The sequence below is a fragment of the Marmota flaviventris genome, chromosome 1 (assembly GCF_047511675.1).
Source record: "Marmota flaviventris isolate mMarFla1 chromosome 1, mMarFla1.hap1, whole genome shotgun sequence".
NCBI classification, from domain to species: Eukaryota; Metazoa; Chordata; class Mammalia; order Rodentia; family Sciuridae; genus Marmota; species Marmota flaviventris.
Genome location: NC_092498.1, coordinates 149,900,486 through 149,927,594, shown reverse-complemented (window position 1 = coordinate 149,927,594; position 27,109 = coordinate 149,900,486). Strand labels below are relative to the sequence as shown.

Genomic DNA, 27,109 nt, shown 5'->3' with positions numbered 1-27,109 from the left:
TTGAGGGGATGGGGTGCTCTCAAGGCTGCTCCTTCTATCTGGTTATAGTAGTATCCTGGGCGTGAAGCTGACGGAGCACACCCAGCAACATCTGTGTTCAGGGCTGTGGTTCATGACCAGACTTCAATTGGGCGCACTTTGTTCACCCAGGTCAGGTTCTACCAACAACCAGCCCACAACTCATCATGGGAGGTGGTGGGCACGAGTGGGAACTGGTGGTGCTCCTATCTACACAGTGTCATGATAATCATTACCTCAGAGATTTCTGCAAACTGAGCGTTGGCCTGACAGCACTTCTCTGCTGTTTCCATGGCAACCCCATAATTGTCCACAAAGGCTCGGTACACACCCAACTGGCTGGCCTGCAGGGAGGAAGGAAGAGAGTATTGGACAAGTGAAGGACAAGTGTGGGACATATGCCATTCCCCCCCCCCCCATCTTTCTGAAGACTGGGCTCCTCTACACAGTTCTGGAGAAATTCAAGGTAAAGCAGACAGTGCACAGGCTACAGAAACCTCAGCTCTTCCATGCTGTTCCTTCCCACCTGCTTCCCCTCCCCACCCACTGAGCACGCTTCCCTCTCCTAAAATGACATGTTGAGAAGTGACTCACATCCCTGAGCAGGTAATGGCTTCCTTCCAGAGCTTCTAATTCCTCCCACCCCATTCACTTCGACAGTATTATGAGTAGCAGCTTAAGTTTGAAGGAGGAAGTGAACATGGTCAAGCATTTCTCTCTCAGCAGATAAGACCGAGTGGATGGCACCTTTTCATTCTGACTGCAGGAGGACATGGATGTTGGTGGACCCTGATGGCCATGGTGTTCTGTTCATGTCCAATCCCCTCAGACAGATAAGGAACACTTAGCTCCTTGTGGAGAAAAGGAGCTCTAAGAGCTCAGACTCAAACCCATCCCAGACCTGGCTGGTAGACAGGTGTCATACTGCACACGTGGCAGATGGGAGACTTGCTAGCTGTAAGGTGAGAGGTATTTCCTCACTGAGCCTCCTGATCGGATGCATACTCAACTGACCCTTGACTTCCATAGGTGGGTGAGTGAGAGTGAGTAGCCCTCACTTTTTTCTCTAGGTCCCATGACATCTTTAGAGACAGCAAGAAGGAAACCAGTCCTCACATGGGACCAGCAAACCCAGGCCTGGGTAGGGTAAGGAGAGACTCAGGAGACACCCAGGCCACTGCAGCTGACCAGGAGCAGGAAGCCTGAGCATTTGCTGTTCTTGGCACTTGTTCTATATCAAACTTAAATTTCATTTCCACATAGATTTGCATTTATATTAAATTTTATGTTTATAAATATGACAATTCCAGATACTGGGTAAACCAGGTGCCCCTGGATAAAACAGGCCTGATCTTCTGGCTCTGTTCCCTATAGCGTTAGCACAGAGAACTATGGAGTATCTGAGGAAAGAGTAGGGCCAGAGGATGTCCTGCTCAGCTCCTGAATACCCTGGAGAAGTTGCTGCATACTCGAATTCCAGATTCTTCCTCCAGTACAATGATAAGACCTAGGGTGTCTTCTTTCCCTCCTCCGGGCTCCTTTGCTGCTGAGAGCCTACGTTGAAATTAAGGCCCTGCTTGAGCCCCTGTCCCCATAGTTATGAATAATCAGACATAGGGATACCCTCTGCAGCTGGTGTTCTAACAGGACAGCACATGATAAATAAGTGAGCAGACACATACAACTGCAAATGGTCAAGGCGGGCTAGGGATGGAGAACAATGGCACTGTTTTAGAGAATGTGGGCAGGATCAGGATACCCTTCTGGAAGAAAAGACTGCAGAGTAGAGTCTAAAGTATCTCAGGAGGAGAACCTTTTCAAGTCTTCTCTTCCTTTCTACCCAAGGAATTCACCTCTTCTAGGTGTGAAAAGTCTCAAGTAATTCATTTCCATATGTTTAGCTAATCAAAACAAACAAACAAACAAAAAACCAAGCTGCACTGATAATGGCACGATGCCTCCAGACAGGGTGCACTGAGAAGGCTAGATCCCCATTGCTGTGATATTGCTCTTTACCAAAACTCAGAGCCTGAATCTGTTCCTGAGGAAACGTCTGAAAAACTGGTCTGCATCCTTCAATAAATGTCAAAAGTCAAGCTGAGGGCTGGGGTTATGGCTCAGTGACAGAGCACTGGCATGTGTGAGGCACTGGGTTTGATCCTTAGCACTGCATACAGATAAATAAACAAAAATCAAGGTCCATTGATAACTAAAAATAAAAAATAAAAAGCCACTTCAGGGGCATGCTTATAATCTCAGCCACTAGGGATGCTGAAGCAGGAAGACTGCAAGTTTGAGAGCTTGGGCAATTTAGCAAGATCCTGTCTCAAAATTAAAAATAAAGGGCCTGGTAGCAGTGGTACATACCTGTAATCCCAGTGATTTGGAAGACTGACAGAAGGATGGTTAAATTGGAGGACAGCCTCAGCAGCTTATCAAAATTGTGTCTCAAAAATAAAAATAAAAAGGTCTGGGGATGGAGCTCAGTGATGATGTACCCCAGGACTCAATTCCCGTACAAAAACAAAAACAAAAATTTAACAAAACAAAACAAAAAAACCAAGTCATGGAAGATAAGCCAAGTCCAAAGAACTGTACATGACAATCAAGTACATCATGTGATCTGGACTGGATCCTGAATCAGACAGCAAAAACAGCTATACAGAACTTGATCACTAACTTGGAGGAAATTTGCATTGGGACAGCATACTGAATAATGTCACAATGATCTGAAATCTCCTGAATGTGACAAACTGTACTGTGGGTTATGGAAGAGAATGTCCTTGTTCTTAGCAAAAACACAATGAAGTATTTAGGGGTAAAAGGGCAGAAGCCTGCAACTTATTCTCAAACTATAAAAGAGGAAAAAGTGTGTGTGCATGCAGCATGCATAACAGACACAAGGCTAATGTCGTAAAAATGTTACAATCAGTGCATGTGGGTGAAGGTTACACTAGAGTTCTTTGTAATATTCTTGCAACTCTTCTGTAAGTCTGAAATGATCAGAAAAACAAAACAAAATGAAGCTGACAAAATTTCAGTCCTGCATAGTGGGCATGAGCTGTAGTGCAGACCCACAGGAAGGGCAGTAAAGGCAGGGTTTGAGTCAAGCTTTCTGTGCTCCCAGATGTAGCTCATGAGCCTCAGGGCACAGGAGGAGACACCAGAGCTGAAGCAAGGCATGGCAAACTCCTTGCGCCCTAGGATTCTTCCAGCTCAGATGCCTAAGACAGTGATGCTGCATCAACCTTGCTGAGGTCTGAAAGGGCTGAGAGCAGGGCAGAATCTGCTTGTCCTTACAAAGTCACCACTCAACCCAGGTTGAAGGCATGTGAATATTCTGAACATGGTGACTAAGGAATGATGTCCCACTGTAGCCTTGGTCCTTCTTGCTGCAACATCTGAAGCAGGAAGGTGGCTCAAGGACACCAGGGATACCAGAGGAAACTTTCTAAATTAAAGTTCCAGGGCTCATGGATTATTACATTTTTTTAAAAAAAAAGTTTCCGAGTGATTTTGGAATGTTATTCTGAGGAAAGAGCTGGTTGTGAATTTTTTCCGACAACATGATTCTGTTTCTGTGGAGGACTGCTGCCTGATTCCAATCCCCTAGGTTTAAAACCGCTGACATATTATGCTGAAAGAAATGGCAGGGAGGAACTTCAAAGATGAAGGGTACCTGCATTAAAACACGGCCTTCTGAACTCTGGCTGTGGGGAAAGCAGCCTTGAGAGACAAGAATTTGAACCAACAAGTGACTGGTCTGTCCCTAAGGACTTAGCTCCAGCCTTTAGGGCAGAGTGTCTGCAGCCGAAGGTGGTGCAGGAGGGGTTCACCAACAGGAAAGCCACATCTTGGAGAACACTTTAGCCTAGATGTTTGCCAAGTTGAGGCCAGAGTCTGTACTAGCTAGGTATTTAAACAGCTCAGAAAAGCTCTGTGTACAATAGAGGAGTCCAGCCTTTGGCTGCCCCTGCCCCTGAAGGACTGTGTCCCTCCAGAATGTTCCAGGTGTGTGCACAGGAGGCCCAGGTAATCCCAGAATCAGTGTCAGGTATCTTTAGAAACAGATTAGACCCTGACCAGCATCTGCCTTTGAGTAGCTCCTCCAGGATGGGAGCTCCCTGTGCTGAGGGGTAGCCTCTTTGCTGGGCAGTTCTTACACGTAGAACTCCCTCCTGCAACCTCCTCCTGTCCCCTCAATGTGAGACTCAGAAAGAGGTCATTTTACACATCATAGAACCTCACACACTGGAGGGCTAACAGCAATCCTACAGTCCTTCTCAGAGAGTTGGCTCCTTCATCCCAGGGCTACTTCATAGTTTCTTCCTTTTGGACAAGGTCTACCTTATCTGTGTCTGGGTTAGGTGTGCACCGGAACCCAGTAACTATCCTAGCTGTGGCCTGGCCAATATCAGCAATGGGTGGCCTAACAGCATGAGGCTGCGCCATGGTCCACACTCCTTTGCCAGGGATCCCAGTTATAAACCAATTCTCTCTTGCATTTCTCCAGCCTGTCCACTAGGATGTGTCCTGATTCCTGCAAGGTACAAGGATGTCACTGCAAAAGGAACCTCTCTAGATTAAACATGCCTCAAATCTCTGAGAACAGCTGCCTTCAGGAGCTTAGCACTACACAGATGTCCTGGGTTGATTATTTTTCTCTACCTCCTTCAGTGCCTGAGGGCAATATTACCACTACCTTGATTTTTAATGCCCAAGTCTCCCCTCCCTAAGCCATCTTCTCTTTTTATTCTCCAAATGATTCAAGGGACTTTGATTAACATAATTGCAAAAATGAAATAAAATACAGTCATCCCTTTAATCACAGGATACTGGTTCCAGGACCTCCCTAAGGATACCAACAAATCCCTGGGTATCCTAACTAAATAAAGTAGCATAATACTTGCATACAATATACCCATATCCTTCTGTATGTCTTATTTAATTTTGATGCTAAAGATTGAACCTAGAGCCTTGCACATGTTTAAGCATGCATATTGTCACTGAGCTACACCTCCAGTCCTGCTTTTTAAAAACACACACACACACACACACACACACGCTGGACTCAAACTCCTAGGCTTAAGCAATCCTCCTACCTCCCAAATAACTGGGACTACAGGCACATGCAACCACTTTATTTTTTATTTTATTTTGTTATTTTATCCTATCTTTTGCAGTGCTGGAAATCAAACCCAGGGTCTCCTGCATACTAGGCAAGCAGTCTACCACTGAACTACACCTTCAGTCCCCCAAATTGTATACTTTAAATCATCTAGGTTTGTTTTAATACCTAATCTGATGGAAATACTATGTAAATAGTTGTTATACTATATAGTTTTTTTTTTAAGAAAGAGAGAGAGAGAGAAAGAAAGAAAGAGAGAGAGAGAGAGAGAGAGAGAATTTTAATATTTATTTTTTAGTTTTCGGTGGACACAACATCTTTGTTTGTATGTGGTGCTGAGGATCGAACCCGGGCCGCACGCACGCCAGGCAAGCGCGCTACCGCTTGAGCCACATCCCCAGCCCCTATACTATATAGTTTACAGAATAATAACAAGGGGGAAAGTCTCCACATGTTCAGTACAGATGCAATTTTTTTTCCTGAATATTTTTAATCCTTGGTTGGTTCAATCTGTGGATGTAGGACACACAGACACAGAGGGCTGATTATATAACAAAGCCCCACTCTGTTTCCACCTGCTGTCCCCACTGTTGCCTTTCCAGGCAATGCCCAGCCTCCATTCATCCTCTACCCAATGTACAAGTCCTGCTTTCCTGAGCAACAAAACCAATTCCATTCCAGGAGCCCTCAAAGAGGCAATTAGATCACTCTGGAGACTGGGAACTTCAAGCAAAACAGAGCAGATTTAAAAAAAAAAAAAAAAAAGGATAGAAGGATGCCCCACTTATTGGATCTAGCTGGGGGACATGCTTATTTTGGCCTCTCCCTCACCACATCTGAACTTTGGCATCCAAGGCACTGAGATGCACTCCAGACTCACTCCTACTATCTCCTCGGTATCTCCTTACAGCACATGTTCATAGGTCACTGGACAGGCCTGGTCCCCACTTGGCCATCCCCATAGCCGTAAGCACCCAGCATGCTCTAAGTCACTCACCAGTTTCTGGAAGAGGTCGCCCACCCGCTGCTGGTGGCTCCACTGCTGCACTCGGGGGAACAGCCCATCATAGAACTCCTTGTGGATTTCATAGAGCTCAGGCACTTTGAAGAAGATGGTCTCGATCTGCTGGCTGGTCAGCACAGGCTGAGAGGTGGTGGCAGCAGCTTTCAAAGGCTTCATGGGCTGGAAGAGGGCCCAGTGAGAGGGCATGCCACTAGTTAGGTACATGGGTACAACTACAAAATATTGTGGTTATATGATATATACTTTAATTGTGTGTCTGTCTGTCTCTCTCTCTCTCTCTCTCTCTCACCAGGGATCAAAACCAGGACCTTGGGCATGTTAGGCAAGCAGTCTATCACTTAATTACATTTCCAGCCCACACTTTTAAACTCCAGAAAAAATTAAAACTTGGCAACCAAGTCTTCCCTTGGCTTTCCTTCCACTGGCTCCTTGGGGGAGGTCAATATTCTATAAAAATAGACTGTTCTGACCCTCCCATAGGTGTGCCCCCAGGATCTCACAGTTGACCTGGGATGATGAGTAGAGAAGTTCCCCTTGGGTCCCCACCATGCTTGGTCAGCCCCCTCCTTCGTCCATCCTCACCAGTAGAAGTGCCTCCAGATGGCTCAGGTAAGTCTCCTCACTAGCCAGGATTCCAGACAGGACCCATTTTCTCATCTCCAGGCCCTTTTCCAAGTCCAGTTCACTCTGCAGAACAGATGAACAGATGTTGGCACCAGGGTGGGGTGGGGGTACGGATGCTTGCAGCGGGTGCTTGTCAACCTCTGGATGAGTCCCTGGAGAAGGCTCCATGTAGAAGTAAAAGTGAAACACAGGAGCCTTGACACATATTCAGCCACTTGCTCAAAGTCACTGCAAAATTAGAAGGGTCATCAAGCAAAGTTGAGGGCCACCCTTGGTCTCGACACACTAAGAAATGGGAAGTTTGGAGCTGAACAGACTATAAGGCCTCCTTCCCTCATGCTCTGTGCCTGGGACCAAGGAATAGTTATCTTTACCTAGTCAAGAAAGGGAAAGGAAGCTCTGACCCAAGGCGAATACAGGTCACAGGAAGCCCAAGGGCAGCCCCAGAAGAGACCAAGTAGAGGGGGCATCAAAGTCCACTACATGGGCACCTCCACACAAGCCCACCACTCCCCACTCCTCACCTGACACCTGTCGCAACTGGATTCTCTGACTGCCACTCCCACCTGACCCTTGGACCCACTAGAACCAAGACTGGGCAGCAGTACCTCCCTCCTTGTACACTTCCCTCCCGGTCAAAGGGACTGGACCTGGGAGCTGCTGCCACCTGCCCAAGGGGAGCCCCATCTGCTGGCTCCTTGACCCTGTTTTCTAGACTCTGACTTTGCCTATAGGAACTCCTCTGCAGGTAGACTATAGTAAAATCAGTCCCCTTTCTTGTCCTGTCTCTGCTAAAAGTCCAATGAAGCTCTGCCCCCAGAAAGAGCTAAGGCATCACTGGATGTCAATGCGGAAGGTACAGCCCACATCCCTGAGAGACCATGAACCAATCCTAGTTATGATGGTGATAAGGGCTGAATTATTGCCTCCCCCAGGTCAAATTACTAAGCCCTAGTACCTCAGAATATGACTGTATTTAAAGAGGGGATGAAGTTAAGCCAGGAGCAGGGGCACACACCTATAATTCCAGTGGCTCAGGAGGCTGGGGTGGAAAGATCACAAGATCGGCAACTCAGTGAGGCCTTACGCAACTGAATGAGACCATATCCCAAAATAAAAAATAAAAAAGGCCAAGGATAGAGCTCAGTGGTGAAACACCCTTGGGTTCAATCCCCAGTACAAAAAAAAAAAAGCCAGGGGGGCGTGGTTTGAAGTTAAAATGAAGTCAATAGGGTGGGCCCTAACACAGTATGGTTAATATTTTCATGAGAACAGACTAGGACACAGACACATGCAGAGAGAAGACATACGAAGAGCCAGAGAGAAGCCCCATTAACCCATCATAAGTCAAGGAGAGAGGCCTCAGAAGAAACCAACCTGCATATCATGATCTCAGACTTGCAGCCACTAGTACCATGAGAAAGTAAATTTCTGTTGTTTAAGCCGCCCTAGCATACCGGCAGAGATGGTCATGCTAAAGGCAATAAAAACTGCTATTTGACTTCCTGGCCACTCCCACCTCTGCTCCCTGGCCATGGGTGGCGTCAGAGGTTGGCTGTGGCCACAGCACCACCCTATTTGGCATCAGACTGAGGCTGTGCTCCTTCTGCCCAGCCCTGAGCCAATTGGCCTCACCTATAGTTGAGGGAGATGCCAGCATGAGGAAGGACCCTGAATCCACTGAAGGTGATACCTGCCCACTCCTCTGCTGGTTTCCAGCCCAAGGGCAAACCTGAGACAACCCCACCATGACAGCCCTCAGGTATGTAACCAAAACAGTGGTCCTATCCATCGCTTATATTCCTAATCTACTTGGGGGGAAAAACACTGATTTGGGGCAGGATCTTCACCCTTGATGCTGATGACTAAGAATGGAGGATTATTTTTGGGGGGTGGTTCTGTGCCACAAATGCTTCTAAATGTTGTCATATGTTGCCTGGAGGCTGACATCCCCAGTGAGAACACTGGATTTGAAGAAAGACCACCTAAAGCCAGCTCAGGCCTCATGATGTCTTCAGAGTCTAGAGTCATGACTCCAGTGTGCCCCAACCCTGCTGTCTCTCTTCACACTTCCCTGGCCCTAGGAGAGGGAGGCACTTCATGGCACAGATGGCAGGCCCAGAAGAAAAGGCCCAGGCCAGGAGCTGGGAGACAAAGCCAGAACTTCCCCAGTGAGCTCCACGGTCTCAGGCAAATGACCTCCCAGATTTGAGCCTCAGCTGCCTGGGTAACAGGGCAGGGAGAGTCCAATCCCTGTGCCCCACTTGGGTCACTGGAACCTGTATCATTTCTTCACTGATCAATGGGACCATCTAAAAAGGATTCCTGGGTCTTTGCTTTGTACTGGGGCTCTTGTGCATGTTCCTGTGTGAATGTACACATGAGCTGTGAGCATGCACGTGTGTGTGCATATATGTGCATGTATATACATGTGTTGGCACATGCATGTGTACAGAGTAGCTAATGTTCCAGGGAAGGGACACTGAGGTCCCACCCACATAGGTCCCCCAAGGGCACACTGTGCAGTGTGGCTCCATGGGTGGGAGCCTCCAGGGCATGGCTGTGCCCAATCTTGAAACTTCCTGTGTCTAGCACAGGGACTAGAGCACACAGTTCTCAATTAAGATTCATTTCATAATCAAATCAGTGAGTGGATCTTGAAGATATGACTAGGTTCTAGTTTTAGCCACATTTTCACAAAGTCCTGAAGGTCTGGTCTCAGTACCCTTGTCTGGAAACAAGTGGGTTCTCAGAATTTAGAACTATCAGCTGACTCAGTGTGTGTCAGGGGCAGATTGGGGGAACTGAAGTACTACCGAAGTTTGGAAAGCCCACTGTCCACAGTATACAGATGACCCTCACATGCATCCTATCATGTCTGAACACTGCTTCCATCTTACACAAGGGAAAAGGTGAAGGGAAAGGCAGGCCTCTCTGGCAGTGGCACCCACTCACCTACTTACCCAGCCCTGCTCATTGGGTTCTGAGAATAATCTTGCTACTGTGAGCTCCAGGGACAGAAGGGCTCAGGGAAGTTAGTAGGAAAGCAGGGCTGGGTGACGGCCTCACCCAGCCCAAGATGCCACTGCCTTTCTGGGTGGGAGCCCCTGAGTGGGAGCACTGTGCCTCATTCCACTCACGTGGTTTGGAAAGCCAAGAGGAAAAAGAGCACAGGCAGGATGGCACTGAGTCCAGTTCTCTCTGTTCTAAAGGGTGGGGCCACTCAAGAGAACATCTGGCCCCAGGAAGGTGCTGGGGTATAGAGAGGACACAGGATGAGGGCACTTCTGCTTAGATTGAGACTCTTCTATGGGGACTCAGAATGGTACTGGTAGTATTATCAGGGAAAACTCAGAAACCAACTCCTTGTAGAGAAGAGGGTGGAAAGGGAAAGAGCGAAGGGGAGGGCCGGCCCCAGAGCTATTTATAATCCCAGGCTGTGCACGTGCCAACTCCACGAGAGGGTGAATGCAGTGAAGGCAGGGAGGCTGTGCTAGGAAAAAAGCTGGCGGTAAAGGACAACTGGAATAAAGCAGCAAGATGGAAGGAAGGCCCTTCCCTGCTAACCAGGGGCTGAAAAAAGCCAACAAAGAACCAATGAAAATGACTTGGACTCACAATTATAACAAGGTAGGGAAAACTGACAGAGGGGTGGAAGTGGATAAAACCACACTACCACGTCCAGAGGTAAGTAGAGGGTTGGGCTGGAGTACAAGGAGTCCCCTCTTAAGCGCCCCCAGACCCCTCAAATCTGGGAGAACCCACTGATAATCAGGGTGCAAAATTTCTAGCTTTCAGAGAGTTGGCTGCTTCTGGCTAGAAGGTTGCTCCCAGCATAGCAGCCAGACAAAAGACCCTCTTCTGCTCTGGGCAGGGCAGGGAGGAGGCCAGCCAGTGAGCACTCTGGGGGTTTGACATGGACAGAAGACAAGAGGATGACCTCTTGTAGGGTCACATGCTGGGGAGGGGGCGACCTGCTGCAGCAAACCCTTGGTAAATTAGTCCTCCATATGGGAAGATCCCAGTATGCAGGGCAGGCTCCATTAGCATATGTCTTCCCAATAAAGGACTTGTTTGAGGTCTTCTTGCAGCTCCCAAGGCAAAGGAGTGCCTGGCCTTTGTCCAACCCCTACCTAGCTAATCTAGGGGCAATGCTAACAGAGGAGACTTGCAACCTAGAAGCCCACTGTGGACTCCCTGTGTTGCCATGACTTCCCAAGAAGGTTCAGTCCCACAGCCCAAAAGCCTCAAGCATGGCAGCAGAAAGCAAATGAAGAGCCCTATTCAGTAGGTTAAGGAAAAGAGGGATGAACAGATACTTTGATCCCACCAGCTGATCAAGATCAGAGTGCTTCTAGCCAAGACCATCGTGCTCCATGGGGAACCTAGGAAGTGACAGTCACATCTTTAAACCAAAAAGCCAAGGATATGCCTGTCTCTCTGGGGCTTCAAACACTGGAAAGGGCATCTAACCAGAGAGCTGCTGGAATGAAACCATATAACTTTGCTCTAATCAAGTTCCCTCCTTATGCAGATAACTCCTGTCACCTCCTCTGGGCCAGGTAGAATGTTTGGGATTGGGGACTTGAAACCGCATTGCACAGATGTGCAACCTCCTGCCAAATGTGTAACAGAAGAAATGTCAGGCTGGGGATTTAGCTCAGTTGGTAGAGTGCTTCCCTCGCATGTAAAAGGCCCTGGGTTCATTCCCCAGTACCACAAAAAAAAAAAAAAAAAAAAAGAAAGAAAGAAAGGAAGAAATGTCTACTGACTCATGAGGGATTGAAGGAGGGACCAGGATCTGAATGGGCTCCGCAGGAGATGAGACCCTGAACTAGGTGCTAAAAAGGAACCATGAGCCTGGTGGATGTGGGATGGTGAACAGCACACAGCCTGGAGCACAGAGAGGGCAAATAAACTTCTACTTAGGAACAGAAAGCCAGCCAGGAAACACTCTGGGGGTCTGACATGGACAGAAGGCAAGAGGATGGCCCTGCCATCAAGGAGTGACCAGGTGAAGACAGTCCTCAAAGATGATAGATGGTTACAGAAACTAATAAAGTATGCTGTTAAGAATTCTTGTTGGTATCAAACCACACTCATGTGGCAGCAAGACGGAGAGACAGGGAGAGAGAGTCCATAGAAGAATCTGAAAGATTTCACCCCTCACAGCTGTGCCTAATCTGTAGAGTGGTGACTCTGAATGTGGGATATGAAGCTGTGCACGATGGCAGCAAATGTATGCCGGCTTCCTCTTTCATCTTTATATTTCAGAACAAGAAGCCCACCCAGCACTGAGACCCCTAGAGATCACAAAAACATAAATAAGAAGCTGGCCTGCAGCTAAGGCAACAGCCCCAGAAAAAAGCAACTGTAGTAAAAAGATGTGCTTCTGGCACTTCCCTACAGCAGTAGGAAAAGGCACACCCTTTCTTATTCTTGTTTGTTTTCTGTGGTGCTGGGTGTTGAACCCAGAGCCTTGTGCATGTTAAGCATGGGCTCTACCACTGAGCTATACACACAGCCTTGCTTGCTTATTTTTATTTTTAAACCCAGGGTGGAATCATTCAGAAAAGCAGAATGAAGAAGATATCCAAAATGGATATCCAAAATGGAACCAGAAAGACAAAAAATGGCATAAGAAACAGAAAGGAGCATCTGTTCTACCACAGTGATGATTGTTGCAGCCCAAGGAAGGAAGCCAAGAGGTCAAAGGAATCCTTTTGTTCCAGTGAAAGGAGGAGCAATGCCTGAACCCAAAACACTGCTAAAACTCTCCTGCTCCCTGCCTGGAGCTGTGGGACCACTGCAAGCATCAGGACATCAAGCCAGGCTGGACAGGCCTATCACTTCTGTGGGAATAACACTGCATAGCCTATGATCATCCCAGGGATACATCCTCAGATGAGAGGGGCTAGACCATGGGGCCCTACTTGAAGCACAGGCAAAGCATCTACCAAATGCTTTAACTTTTCTCTAGCCATGTGACCTCAGGGAAGCCACCTCTGGACCTCAGTTCCACAATAGTAATGTGGAGGTAACAGCAACACCAGTTTCATAGGACTATTAATGAGGGTCAAGTGAGAACTCCTTTGAAAGACCCTAGTCAAATGGATGAAGCCACTGTCAGGGGCTCCTTTAGTAAAGAGGGAGCCAGTGTACCTCTTAAGCACAGACACAGGAGCCCAGACACCAACTCAATACCATGGTTGGGACCACCATACAGTACCACAGGCTTAGGTGATGGTCTCTGGCATCAGTTTTCTCAGCCGTAAGACCACATGCTGACTGCCTCCTCCAAGCTCAGTTTACAAAGTGTTCCATGACCTCTCTGCTCAAGGTATCTGGTAGGCATCCCTCTACCAGAGGCAGGAAGGAGTTTTTAGTAATTTGTCTGACTTCCAAAACAAACCACTGGCAGCTCCACCATCTACTTGCTACATGCCCTTGAGTAACCTTGAGTAACCGGCTATACTACAGAGAGCCTCCAGGATGACAAAGGCTGGCCCAGAGCCATGGGAGGCAGGTACACCTTGGGGACTCACCGCTTTGGTGGGCTCCAGGGCTCCTGAGGCCAGAGTGTCCCGGCTGCCCCTGCCCTTGCTGCTGAGGTGGGGAGAGGAGGAGGGTGAGTCATCGATGTAGGGCAGCCCATCTTGGTGCCTGCGCTGCTCCTCAGCTCGGTCTGCGGCGCAGCTGTACCCAGGTGATGTTCCAAATGAGGCATCTGTGTGTGCAAAGAAGCCTGTATTAGAAACAGACTAGAGGACAGAGGGCTGTCTGCTTGGAAGCATCCACACTCCATCTATCCAAACAAGCACCCAGGTCAACACCATTCTGTCACCCATAGGAACTTCAGGTACACTGATTTCACTTTCTCAACAACCAGCCCAGGACCACAAAGGTAAGGAGCTTTGCAACTCACTCCCAAACAAATACACGACTGGGCTTTCAAACATTGTCTGGGGCACAACTGACTTTGGGAGGGAGATGCATGTGACATACTAGGACATAATATTTGCTCTCTGTATACATATGTACATCCTTTCCTAGCATATATCTGTTAAAACTGTTGGAATCACCAAAATGACCCTAGTGTCTTGGTATATGCTAATGAGATGCCTGGTTGATGAGCTCTCCTGGAAAGCTCAATGAGAGCTGTTGCCAGGGGGACCAACAATGTGCTTTGAAGGCTGGAACTTTCAGCCCCACTCATGTATCTCCAGGAAGAGCAGAGGGGGCTGAAAGTTAAACTGATCATCAGTGGCAAATCACTTAATCAATCATGCCTATAGAATAAAGCCTCTGTAAAAACCCAAGAGGGCGTGGAAGCTCTGAGTTACCCTCTCACACCTTGCCCTGTGCGTGTCTTCATCTGGCTGTTACTGAGTTATATTCTTTTCCCCAAACCCCAGGATGCTGGGGATTGAACCTGGTAACTTATGCATGCTAGGCAAGCCCTCTATCACCGAGTTACATTCCCAATCCTATATATGTATTTATTGGTATTGGGGATTTAATTCAGGGACGCTTTACCACTGAGCTACATCCCAAGCCCTTTTTATTGTGAGACAGGGTCTCGCTGAGTCACTGAGGCTAGCTTGAAACTTGTGACCCTCCTTCCTCAGCCTCCCGAGGACAGTAGATGGGATCACAGGCATGGGCCACCATGCCCACTTCTGAGTCGTATCCTTTTATAATAAACTGGTAATCCAGTATGTAAACTGTTTTTTTCAGTTATATTAGTCATTCCTACAGATGAATGAATATGAGGGGTTTGTGGTAATCTCAGCTTATAGCTGATCAATGGGAAGCATAGGTCACAACCTGAAGCTTATGGCTGGTGTCTGCATTGGGGCTGGTCTTGTGAGACTGAGCCCTCAATCTATGGGATTTGATACTATCTCCAGGTAGATAATGTCAGAATTGAGTTAAAATTGAATTGGTGTCCACAGAGAACTGAAGAGTTGCTTGATGTGGGAGAAAAACCCATTTGGCCACGGAAGTGTTTTGTGTTGAATATGATCATATAGAAAAACAGTTTGTTTTCCCCATAAAAGAGGCATGGGCTAGTACAAAAAGGAGGACCTCAAATGCTACCTTTCTATCAAGGGCACCAGGCTCATCTCATCTGTACAGATGGTTGGGATACTAAATAGGCGTTTACTCTACTGCTGTCACCCTTACTCCCCAGGCTACAATCCAAAACAAGACTCTTTCTGGGACCCTCCTGTGGACAAACACAGAGGCAGAATGTGGTGTAGCTTTTGTGGTCAGCAGATATGTGCAGACATCCGGAATGTACTATAGATCAGCTTGGCAGCATAGTGCCAGACACTGGATGGAGTAGCCCAGAGAGTCTCAGCTCACGTCGCCTGCTAGACTCTCTGGAAGCTCTAACAATTACCAGGGCCCATCTGTGTTGATACTGAAACTCCCCAGGTGAGACTAATATGCAGCCTGGCTGGGTATAGCACCAAGTCCTGCTGGGACAGAGAGGAGATAACCTGGAAGAGACAGAGGCATGTGAGGAAGCTGGGATATAGACTATCCATGGATGTCTGCAGCTGGCAGCAGATCTCAGCCTGAGACCACAGACTAGCATGCCAGCCCAGGTGCAAGTACTGACCACCACAAGCAGTGAGTCTCAAAAGGGCCTACCAGTCTCAGTCCAGGGAACCAGGGTTGTAGTCCACCCTCAGCTGACTCACAGCCCACCTCCCAGCTGGTCTGCCAAACTCTTAGACCACCTTTACCCCAATCCAAGTACTCTTGGCATGATAGAAAGTAGCTTATCCTATAAGAGCCTCTCTGTCCTTTGGAACTATTAAGTTACACAGAGTCTCGAATGCTTCCCTAAGGCACCTGAAAACAAATCACTATCTCCTCCCAGGCTGATGACAAAAGTTCAGATCTTAGCCACTTGTAGCTCCTCTATATCCCATTCCTAGCCTGAATTTTCTGAGTGAACCCCTATTTATAGACTTGTTAAGTCCACAAGAGCCCAGCCCAGTCCAAGTCACTCTTGATGATCCCTTCTCCACTCTTTCCAAAGGGTACCTTATTGGTCCCCAGGATTTTCCAGAGGTCATCCTCATTATGTATGTCATTTTTGCTACTGCTTACCCGTAAGCAGCCCTGCCCTGAGGATACCACTGTCACCAAACACACCTAGACCAAGTGGGCATGTGGCCACCCTTGGACTTCTGGAGTAGTTGACCCAGCAATCTCAATGAGGAGTGTTTTCAGTTCTTTTCACATGAGCATTTTGAAGGAAGGAGCTCTGTGGATGGAGCAACCAACCACTGGTTAAGACTTCTGCTAGCTGTGGGCAGCCACAGATGGCTGATGTCCTGACTTCCTTGCACGCCTCTGCTTCTCTGCCTGTGTCCCAAGAGGACTTGGCACTCTCTAACGCATGTCCCCAGACCTGGCTGCATGTCAGCATCACTTGGGAAGCTTCACAAACATAACACAGCTGAACCCAATAAAGACCCACTGAATTTGAAGCTTTGGGGCAGCCTGGGCCTTGGTAGTTATAAAAGCTTTCAGGGGATTCAGCAGGCAGTCAGAGCCAAGACCTGCTGGGCTACTCTATCCGGTGTCTGGCACTGTGCTGGCTGCCATGGAGACCCACAGCATGTCCTAGTGTCTGCACACAGCCACTGACCAAAGGCCAGGCCAGAGTCTCCCTGTGTGTGTGTATGTCCACAGGATGATCCCACCAAGAAGCTTGTTCCAGGTTGCAATAGTAGTAGGTAGGGAACCCCCAATAGCAGGATAGGCTCCTACTGAGTCCTCCAATAAACTATATAGAAGACCCTTATCTCTTCAATCCACCAGGCACCAAGATCACAGTGCTGGCTATCAACACTCTGCTCCAGTGGCATTTGGGTTTTGTACTCTACCAGGACAATCCAAGGTCAAAGCCAAGTTCTCCTCCCAGGGTTTCATGAAGGCCCTAAACTAGCTCTCTGATAGCATCCCTGGGGAAAACTGAGCAGGGTTCAAACATATTAAAATATGCAAACCCTGTTAAAGCCAAGCCCAAATCCTACACCCCACCCCAAAGAATAAATCTGACTTTATTTTCCACTAACTTTCAGGAAATCAGATGTTAAAAAATAAAATAAAATAAATACAAATATTGTAGATGTTGCCTACCCAACATTCACAAAGCATTACAGTTACCCCTACTTGAAACCTGCCCATCATGGGGAACGGCTTCCAAAGGCAGCCCAGGCCTAAGACAGAAAGTTTCAGCTGTCAAGTGAGGAACCCAGATAGTCTCCCAGGCCCATAGGGTCTTAGCTGTACCCCCTAGGACTCCTCTAGGTGGGGAAAATGAGCAGCTTTCAGAGTTGTGCTATCAGCAGTGAGGCTATGGTCCTCCTTGTTGCCACCTCTCTGTGTTAGTATGGTCACAAAAGCTGTCCACACCTCAATTTTGCAAGTGTTAACATCAGGCATGCAGGGGCTGGGGATACAGTTCAGTGGTAAAGCACTTGCCTAACCTATGCAAGGCCCTGGGTTATGGAACCCCAGCACTGGAAAAAAAAAAAAAAGAAGAAGAAGGAGAAGAAAAAAAATCAGGCACGTTAACTAGACAATCCATAAAGACCCACCAGATCTAAAATGCCACTGTCAGTTGGGCCTCTATTCCTAACTACTCAGGAGGCTGAGACAAGAGAATCACATGATAAAGGCCAGCAGCAGCAATTTAGTGAGATCCTGACTCAAAAAATAAAAAGAGGACTGGGGTTGTGGCTCAGTGGTAGAGCACTTGCCTAGCATGGGTGGTGAGGTACTGGGTTTGATCCTTAGCACCACAGGAAAAAAAATAAACAAATGAAATACAGGTATTGTGTCCATCTATAATTAAAAATATTTTTAATAAACAAAGAAAAAGAACTTGGGATGAAGCTCAGTGGTAAAGTGCCCTGGGTTCAATACCCAATATCAAAATAAATAAATAAATAATAAAATGTCATTGTCACTATTTCAGAAAGGACCAGTCATCATCTCCTAGGCCTTCAACAAATTCCTTACCCTCCCACCACCTACTTCCCCTATATACCTGGCTTTTACATTAACTCAGAATCATTAGTATATGCTAAATGCTCTAAGAATCCCTTAACTATTGTTTTCTTTTTCTTTCTTTTTGTATCAGGGATTGAGCTCAGGGGTGCTTAACCACTGAGCCACATTTCTAGTCCTTTTTATTTTTTGAGACAGGGTCTCACTAAGTTGCTTAGGGCCTTGCAAGTTGCGAAGGCTGGTCTTGAACTTGCAATCCTTCTTTTCAGCCTCCCACCCATGTATCACAGTGCCCGTCTATCTAGTTTTGCTTTCTTTGTAATGACAGTCTCCTAAGAAGCCAACATATTCTTCCTCACCTGGTAGAGTGCCTTGAGTTCCATGCCACCAGTGACTAAGCTGACTCACATTCAAAGTCAAATCAACACTAAGGAGGTTATCAACCCAGTAAGAACTTCAAGTCAAAACTTCAGGGTCCCAGAGCTTACTCCAGATGAATGGCAGGGTTCCATGGTTGTGAAACAACATGCTGGTTTAGCAACTTCCTCCAGGCTAAAACCTGACGTGGCAATCAAGTTTCTGACAAGAGTTAGTCCGCTAGTGAGTGGAGTAGGACTACAGACTCTGATGTGGACACTTCACTCCCACTAAGAGACTGAGGGACCAGATTTCACAACCAGACTGCTAGATAATTATAAGGTTCCGAGGCAACTAAAACCCCCTAACCATTTTCCTACTCTGCCTAAATCTCAAATGAATATCTGTGTAACTGATGCTTTTCAGTCTGCTTCCAGAGGTCCATTCATGTCTGCTGTTCTCCATCTAAAGACTTCAGCCCACTGTCCCAGCTCACCCATGTGCCTCTAATCCACTCACTGCTCCAGCGAAAACACAATGGGATGGGGGTGGGAGGCCTCCAATTTTCTTTTCTTTTTTTTTTTTTACAGTACTTGGGATTGAACTCTATCACTGAGCTCCATCCCTAGACCTTTATATTTTGAGTCAAGGTCTTTAAGATGCCCAGGCTGGCCTGGATCTTGTGATCTTCCTGCTTCAACCATCTAATTTCCTTATCCCATGTTATGGGCAACACATAGGGGTCTGCCTCCTCACATTGTTGCTTTCAAATCTGTGGCCCCCAAACCATACAAGGCCCCCTCCTCTTTAGCATAAAGCACATTATTTAGGGATTTTTCAAAAGCTGCCATCTCCCAAGGATCCAAGCCAATGGGGAGGCCTTGCTCTGTGCCCCTTTCCAACACTCAGTGGGAAACCTCTTTGGCATGGTTGCCTTCGGCAGGACTAAGGAACAGGTGGTCACATCAGATGATCTCTCCTTCCAGCTCTATGCAAAGTCGAAGCCAAACCCTGGAAAGCAGCAGGTGGGGCCTGGGATCCGGGCAGCTTTGGCTTGGGAATCTCAGGAACGTGAACCCTAACCCACCCACTAGGGGGCAGGGAGGAGAAGTGAGCTGCTCACATCCCACAGATTATTACAGAGAGCCAAGGGTTTAGTGCAGAAAAGGGACTTGTCCGGTGAAATCTGAAACCTCTCCTCTCCAGGCTGTTTGCTTAGCAGCCCCTCAATCTCAAGGCTTTGCAAATCTATTCTTTGGTTTAAGAAAAGGATGATGTTAAAAAAAAAAAAAGCAATCTGGGTAGGTCCCAGTCAACCCCTGTGGCTGCTCTGGTCACATTCCTTTCCTGAGCCTTTAAATTAAAAAAAAAAAAAAAAAAAAGAAACCACTGGTTTAAAAAAAATATATACAGAATTACTATCTGATCCAGCAAAATAATTGAAAGCAGGAACTTGAAAAGGTATATGGACACCCACATTCATGCAGGATTATTCACAGTAGCTAAAATGTGGAAGCAATCCAATCAGTGTCCAACGAAGTGTGGCTTATCCATACAATGGAATATTATTTGGTCTTAAAGAAGGAAAGCAATTCTGACATATACTACAACACAGGTGAACCTTGAGGATATTCTGTTAAGTGAAATAGCCAGACATAAAAGAATAAATACCATATGTAAATGAGGTGTTACAGAAAATGAATTCAGAAAGACAGAAAGTAGAAGGGTGGGCTCTCAGCCAGTGCATCATGCAGAACTGAGGTCATACTGCAACTTCTGGGGTAGCCACACAGGGAGGCAAGCTCTCCTAAGCACATGTGCCTGGTGGGTCCCCAGAATCTCCTTCAGTGGCCTCACTGCCATCAGAGGTACAAAGCTCCAGGAATCCAGCTCCAATCCCACCCTCTGACCAAGTAACCCAAGTTGATATAAGAACTTGCACTCAGGAGGGCTAACGTCATGCTATCAGCCCTCTCAGAACAAAACAGCTATAAAGGGCTAAGTGTGAGTGATTTTCTGAAAAACACACACAGGAGTTGAAAGAAAGGGAAGAGTGGCACTGGGAGGAAATGGGGTGGGAGTGGCAGGAACTCAATGCTGCAGAGAGATCACCCACAGGGTAGTCTTCCATCCTGTTCAGGATGTCAGCAAATGAATGGGCCATGTTTATTTACAAAGGTGAGAGTTGCTCAAACACTGTAGCGCAGACAGTGGTGGCAGGGAGGTTTCCCTGACTCCTACTCCTGTCTTAGCCCCGTGCCCTCCCCTGGGTCCCAAGTACACTGCAGCAGCACACTGCTGGTAATGGATGCTTTCACGGATAGCTTTTGTTTGGCAGCTGCCCAGGTAGGCATCATCTCTCCGGGAGAGGCTTAGAAAACTATGGCTAGGACAGAGAAGTCTGGGTCTCACCAAATGGCAGAGTCCACAATCAGAGCCAGTTCTGGACCCCAGAATCATTCACAACCTGGAGCTTCCAGAACGCTGTGTACCAAGAGTGGTCTCTATCCCAGGAAGGGGGCTGTGGATCCTGGGGGCTGGACATCTTAGACTAGCGTCTTCATTTTTTGGGAACACCTCATGTATAGTCAGGAAATATCTACAGTGCTCCTAGGAACTAAGTTCCCAGAACACTAGCCCATTGCTCAGTACTTTCTGTGGATCTGCACAGTGCTGAGAACCCAGACACATTATCTCCATGGATTTGCGTAACCAATCTTTTAAGATAGAGAGAACCCTTTTAATCATTAGGAGAGACACAAGATGGAAACAAAAATTTTATTACTCACAGGTCAGGCAAGGGTACATGGTTCGCCTGGAGTTCAGGCACATGGAGGTCAGGGAGTGTGTAGAGGGGCATGGAAAGTGAACAAGAAGGAGAGTGCAAGAGAGATGCGTACACATGCAAGAGAGCAAGGCCAATACATTACTGGGTCCTGGGTGTTATTCAAACAGATTTCCCACAGGGAGGTTTAGTTGGTGAGTTTAAAGTAAGCAGGCAGGAGTTCCAGGAGGTTACACTGTGACCGAGAAGTGGTCACTGGGGCATATCTGCACAGTCCACGTGGGATGTGTGGTTGGAAAGGTGAGTTCAGAAGCTTGTATCAAGATGTTGTCCCATAACCACCCAGGGAAATGATCACCAGAAGGTAGTTTTATGAGGCACAGATCTGGATCAACCACACTGAGGGAGAAGATGGAAAACTGGAAACTATGTCAAGGATACTGAGCCCTGTTTCTGGTAGGAGAAAGTCCAAGTTACATTAAAAATGGATACCAAGGCAACATAAAATTATAAAACTCACCACAGTGTTCTCTGCCTACTTGGTCACTTTCCAAATACATTCTAAAGAGAAAATATTTCTAAAAGTCTCTGCTGATAACCATATGGTCCAGCAATTCCCTTTCTAGCTATATACCCAAAGGAACTGGAAACTAAAATTTTATTGGAATATTCACAACAGCCAACAGGCTGGGCATGTAGCTCAGTGACAGTGAGCTTGCTTGGCATGGGCAAGGTCCTGAGTTCAATCCCCACAGTACAAAAACAAATAAATAAATGTGAAGTTACACAATGACTCCAAATGTCCAAATGTCCAACCACCAACCAATGGATAATATACATATATCCCTACAACTCATCTCTGTTACTCAGTCTGTCTTTTATGTTATATGAATTTTAACTCAATTAAAAAAAAAAAAAAACTGGGAACGGTGGTACATACCTGAGGCCCTAGCTACTCAGGAGGCTGAGGCAGGAGGATCATTTGAGCCCGGGAGTTCAAGGCCACCATAGGCAACACAGCAAGACCCCATCTCAGAAGGGAAAAAAAGCCAACCTCTTTTCTTCTCCTAAATAGGGAACCTGGAACATAATCCAACTCTTCCAAAAGCCAAGCGTATCACTCCAGATAATACCAGTACCACTTGGCACCATACCCTAGGCCACCCACAGGCAGTGAGTGACCACCGTCCTTTCTGAGACATGTGGTTAGATTTGGAGGTTTTTCTACTTTCTCCTCTGCCAGGCCAGCAGCTGTCCCTTCTTGAATGGACACCAAGTGGGTCAATTTGTTTATAAAAGAGACATCCCCCATCCAGTAAACCACTGCACCCTGGCAAGAGGCCTCGTCCTCAGTAGGAGAGCTACAGAGGGCACCTGAGGATCCCAGGGTCTGTTGGCCCTCATAACTGCAATCCCAACGATGACATCGCCAAGCCAGCACCTGAAAATGGAAAGCCCCAGCTCCCCTGGCAGGGAGAGGTCACTCATGAATCAGCATGTGCCATAGAGAAAGCCCTGAGGCTGGCCAAGCCCCCACTATTATCACCTGGTCAGGCTGGAAAATGCCAGGCAAGAAGGGCTTGCCCAGCTCTGAGCTCTATGCGTTGGTTCTCCAAACAGTCCTAGTTGCTCCGAAAGGGAGAGGCATTTCCAGTGCTGAGCCTCTTGGACTAGACAGGCTGACCCACATCATCCACCCTCGTGGATCTACGTACTAGTGGGCCCTGGGTTCCATTTGACTGGAGACTCTGAAACATCAGAAGGCCAACAACACCAGTGATTTCTGTCACTAAAGATGGGCTGTGTTCTCCACCAGCTGAATGACAAATGAGCCTCATCACACCACCATGCCCAATCAGCTTCAACTACACTGTTAAAGGACCACCTTTGCCTAATGGTCCCAGACATTTAAGAAGAGAAAGATAATTTGATGCTCTAGTCCTCAGGCTGGGACCGGCTGGGTGCCAGGGTGGGGCAGGTGGAATCCAGGCTGGGAAGAGGCAGTAGCCCTAGGCTGTGAGATGATGATGTAATTATTTTTCCTCAGCACCACCTTGACTTCCATGAAAACGGGAGTTCAAAAAGATTTCTTGGAGGTCTTGACCATTAGCTCAGACAGACATACCTATTAAGCACCTACTATTCAGCCAAGATGCATGGTGCATCTGTTGGGTGCTGCACTGGTGTACAATGGTACCACACCTGGCTCCTGCCCTCAGGAGCTGGCAGAATCTCAGGAGGCAGGAGACATGTGTCTTGAGGCCATTAAGAGAAGTAGGAGAAGCCATTTCCCTGAGGAAATGACAAGAGAACCAAGACCCAAGGAAGACAATAAAAAGGCAGACATGGGCTCCTCTACTGGAACACAAAGCTGAGCATCAGGCTAGAGTGGGTTGAGCTGTGACCTCCCTAAAGAATATGTCCACAGGGCTGAGATGCAGCTCAATGGTAGAGTTTGTCTACCATATTCGAGGCCCTGATTTCAATCTCCAGCACTCACTCCGCCAATACACACACAAGAAAGAAAAGAATTATGTCCACTATAAATGGGACCTTATTTGGAAAAAAGATGTAATTAAGGACCTTGATATGAGATCCCCCTGGATTAAATATTACCACTATGATGTGCTTTCACGCTCATAGAACACTCCTGACACCAAATATGTGAAATATGTAGAGTGTTCCCCTTACACCAAGTAATTCTCCAATTCTCTGGACACCAGTTGGGTGTCCTATAATTCAATTCTATTCTGATACTAGCTACATGGGGATAAAAGTTAGACCCTGCAGGTTAAAGGCTCAGTCCCACAAAATTACCCCTACTTCAGATACCAATCAAAAGTCTGGGTCACTGGTATAATACTTAATGAGTACCCAGCTATAAAGCAGAGAGAGAGAAAGAGAGTGAGTGTGTGTGTGTGTGTGTGTGTGTGCGCGCGCGCGCCTGCGTGTGCGTTTCCACATCAGGTTCAATAATTTGTGAGGACAGCTCACAGACCTCAGGAAAGCCCTTTCTTTATATTTAACCAAGGAACAACCAAACAGAAGAAATACATATGTGGAGTTATAGGCCGTCTGACTGTGGATCTTCCACATATTCCCTGGACACCAACTTCACAGTACCTCCAGGTATTCACTACCCTGGAAGCTCTCTAACCCCCTTGTTTAGTGTTATAATGAAGATCCCATTATAATACTGACTAATTAACTTAAGGACCACTGGATATCAACTCAATCTCCAAGTCCACCAGCCCTCCAGAAGACGGGTGGGGGGTGGGGGTGGGGCTGAAAGTTCGAACCTTTAATCATGAGGTTTGTTCCTCTGGCAACCAGCCTTATCCTGAAGCTATCTAGGGGCCCCACAAGAATCATCTCATTAGCATATAACTCAGGGCTGGTTGAAAGGGGCTTGTTATGAATAACAAAAGATGCTCCTATCACCTATTTCATTCAGGAAATCACAAGAGTTTTAGGAGCTCTATGGTAGGAACTGAGACAAAACAAATTATGTATCTTACAGTATCACTGTTTTTATACTGATGGACCCTAAATCCAATGACAAGTATTTTTGTAAGACAGAAGAGGCAAAGACACAAACACAGAAGAAAAGGCCATGTGAATACAGATGCAAAGACTGGAATGATGTAGCCACAATGCCAAGGAAGTTCTGGGGTCACCAGAGGCTAGAAGAGGAAATGCAGGATCCTCCCCTAGAGCCTCCAGATACCATTGATTTTGGATTTCTGTCTTCTGAACTATGAGAGAATAAATTTCTGTTGTAAGCTACTTATTTTGCAGTCAGTTGTTATGGCAATCATAGGACGCTAAGACAGATGAGATGCAACCTATGGCCTGGATATGGATCCAGCAAGTCAAGAGGAAATGGCCAGAAGGGCTGTTATAGGGGCAAAGTCTGTTAGGAAACAGAAAACCAAGCTTCCAACCAGTAGAAGGGTTGTAGGTCAAGACAGTTATGGGACCTAGGCTGGTGTGTTAGTCCGCTTTCATTACTATAATAAATACCGGATATAATCAAATTATACAAAGAAAATTTTAGCTCATAGTTTTGGAGATTTCAGTCCATGACCAGCGAGCTCGATTGCTTTGGGCGTGTGGTGGCATAGTATAATGTGGAGGAAGCCCATTTATCTTAAGGTGGCAGGGAAGTGGAGAGGAAGAGACTGTGGTCCCAGGATCTTCTAAAAGCTCCTACTAGGGCCCACCTCTGAAAGCTTCCCACCACCTTCCAAGAGCTCCAAGCTGAGGACCAAGTCTTTTAACACATGGCCCTTGGGGGAGAGGAAGGGATGGGAGAAGAAGAGGAGAGGAGCCAAGAGGAGAGGAGACGAAGAAAGACAGCAATATGGCATAGAGAGCAAGGATTGTAGTCTGTAGTCAGAAAATCTGATTAGATTGGTGGGATCCTCAGTGTTGGCAAAGTCACTTGGCCAGAATCTGGCTGTGATTACTACACAGCCACCGGTCCTGCCCTCCCACTCATTTCTACTTCGCTCCAAAGAGGTAACACAAGGGTAAAGAGAAAGAGCAGTGGGAAGGAGGGGCTTCTATCCTTACTTCTATTTGATGGTAATCACACCAAACCTAGGTCAGAGCCCAGCCAGACATTCACGGGCAAACCTGGGAGGGAAGGAGGAACCACCTGCTTTCCCCACTCCTGCCTGGATCCTAACCCTTCTATAGGAAGCCTGGAGCGGGCTAGGAAAAGGTGTGTGTCTATGATGTTCACAGTAACACCATTCACAAAAACCAAAAGGTAAGAAAATAATAATAATAAAAAACAAAAATTAAAAATTAAAAAAAAACAAAAGATAAAAGCAATCCAAGTGTTCATTGATGGATGAATGGATAACAATACCATATATATGCAAAGGAATATTATTCGGGCTGGGGTTATAGCTCAGTGGTAGAGTGCCTGCCTTGGATGTGTGAAACACTGGGTTCAATCCTCAGCATCACATATAAATAAAGGTATTACAACTAAAAACATTAAAAATGTATATTATTCTGCCTTATAAAAGAAGGAAATTCTGATTACAAATGGATGAACAGGTTACAAATGGATGAACCTTAAATACATTATGCTAATACATTATGCTAAGTGAAATCAGCCAGTCATAAAAAGACAAACAGAGGTATTCCTTGGTATCTGAGGGAGACTGGTTTCAGGACACCATCAACCCACCACTCCAACCAGGTTTCCAAAAATCTGATGATATTCAAGTCCTCACATAAGTGGGGTACAATTTGCACATAACCTATGCAAATCCTTTCATAAATTTTAAATAATCTCTAATTACTCATGATAACAAATACAATGTAAATGTTATGTAAATAGCTGTTATATAGTATGGTTTAGAGAATGACAAGAAAAAAGCATGTATATGTTCAGTACAGATGCAAATTAAAAAAAAGCCTGGGTATATAGACATTGGTAGAGCACTCACCTAGTATGTATGAGACCCTGGGTTAGATCCCAGAACTACAGGAAGAGAGAGGGAGGGAAGGAGGGGGGTTGGGGGAGAGAGAGAGTGGGGAGGGAGGGATAGAGAGAACATACATCTGCATGCAGACACCCAGGACATAGAAGGCTGACTATACTATACTATATATGAGGAACCAAGACTAGTCAACCAAGACTAGTCACATTCACAGAGACAGAAATAGAGGTGTTTATCAGGACCTGGGAGAGGGACTGAGATTGAGGAGTTAATGTTTTTTCTCTTCTCTTTCTTTCTTTCCTTTTAAAGATAGGGTCTCACTAAGTTATCCAGGCTGGCATCAAATTTACCATTCTGCCTCAGTCTCCCTAGTATCTGGGATTACAGGCCCTCACCATTATACAGTTTCAGTTTAGGAAGATGAAAAAATTCTGAAAATGGTGATAGTTACACAACATGTGGAACATACTTAACGGACAGAACAGTGCACTTAAATATGGTTAAAATTACATATAATTTAAAAAAAATTTTTGGCATGGAGATTGAACCCAGGATCTCGTGCATGCCAAACATGCAGTCTACCACTGAGCTATATCCCCAGCATGTTATATATCACAATTTTAAAATTGATCACTAATGATCAGCCAGATCATGAAATTAAAAGAAAATAAAAGTGT

The 27,109-nt window shown here is 46.5% G+C and overlaps 1 protein-coding gene across 1 annotated transcript in view; it reads right to left on the bottom strand.

Annotated features, from left to right (window-relative positions):
- Positions 1 to 27,109, bottom strand: part of Bcr (BCR activator of RhoGEF and GTPase) — a 141,224-nt gene that overhangs the window by 56,453 nt on the left and 57,662 nt on the right. The window contains exons 2-5 of the mRNA XM_027923356.2: positions 13,340 to 13,521; positions 6,753 to 6,857; positions 6,144 to 6,329; positions 255 to 362 (exon numbers count right to left, since the gene is read on the bottom strand). Coding sequence (XP_027779157.1) covers positions 255 to 362; positions 6,144 to 6,329; positions 6,753 to 6,857; positions 13,340 to 13,521 — 581 coding nt within the window. The remainder of the gene's footprint in view (positions 1 to 254; positions 363 to 6,143; positions 6,330 to 6,752; positions 6,858 to 13,339; positions 13,522 to 27,109) is intronic.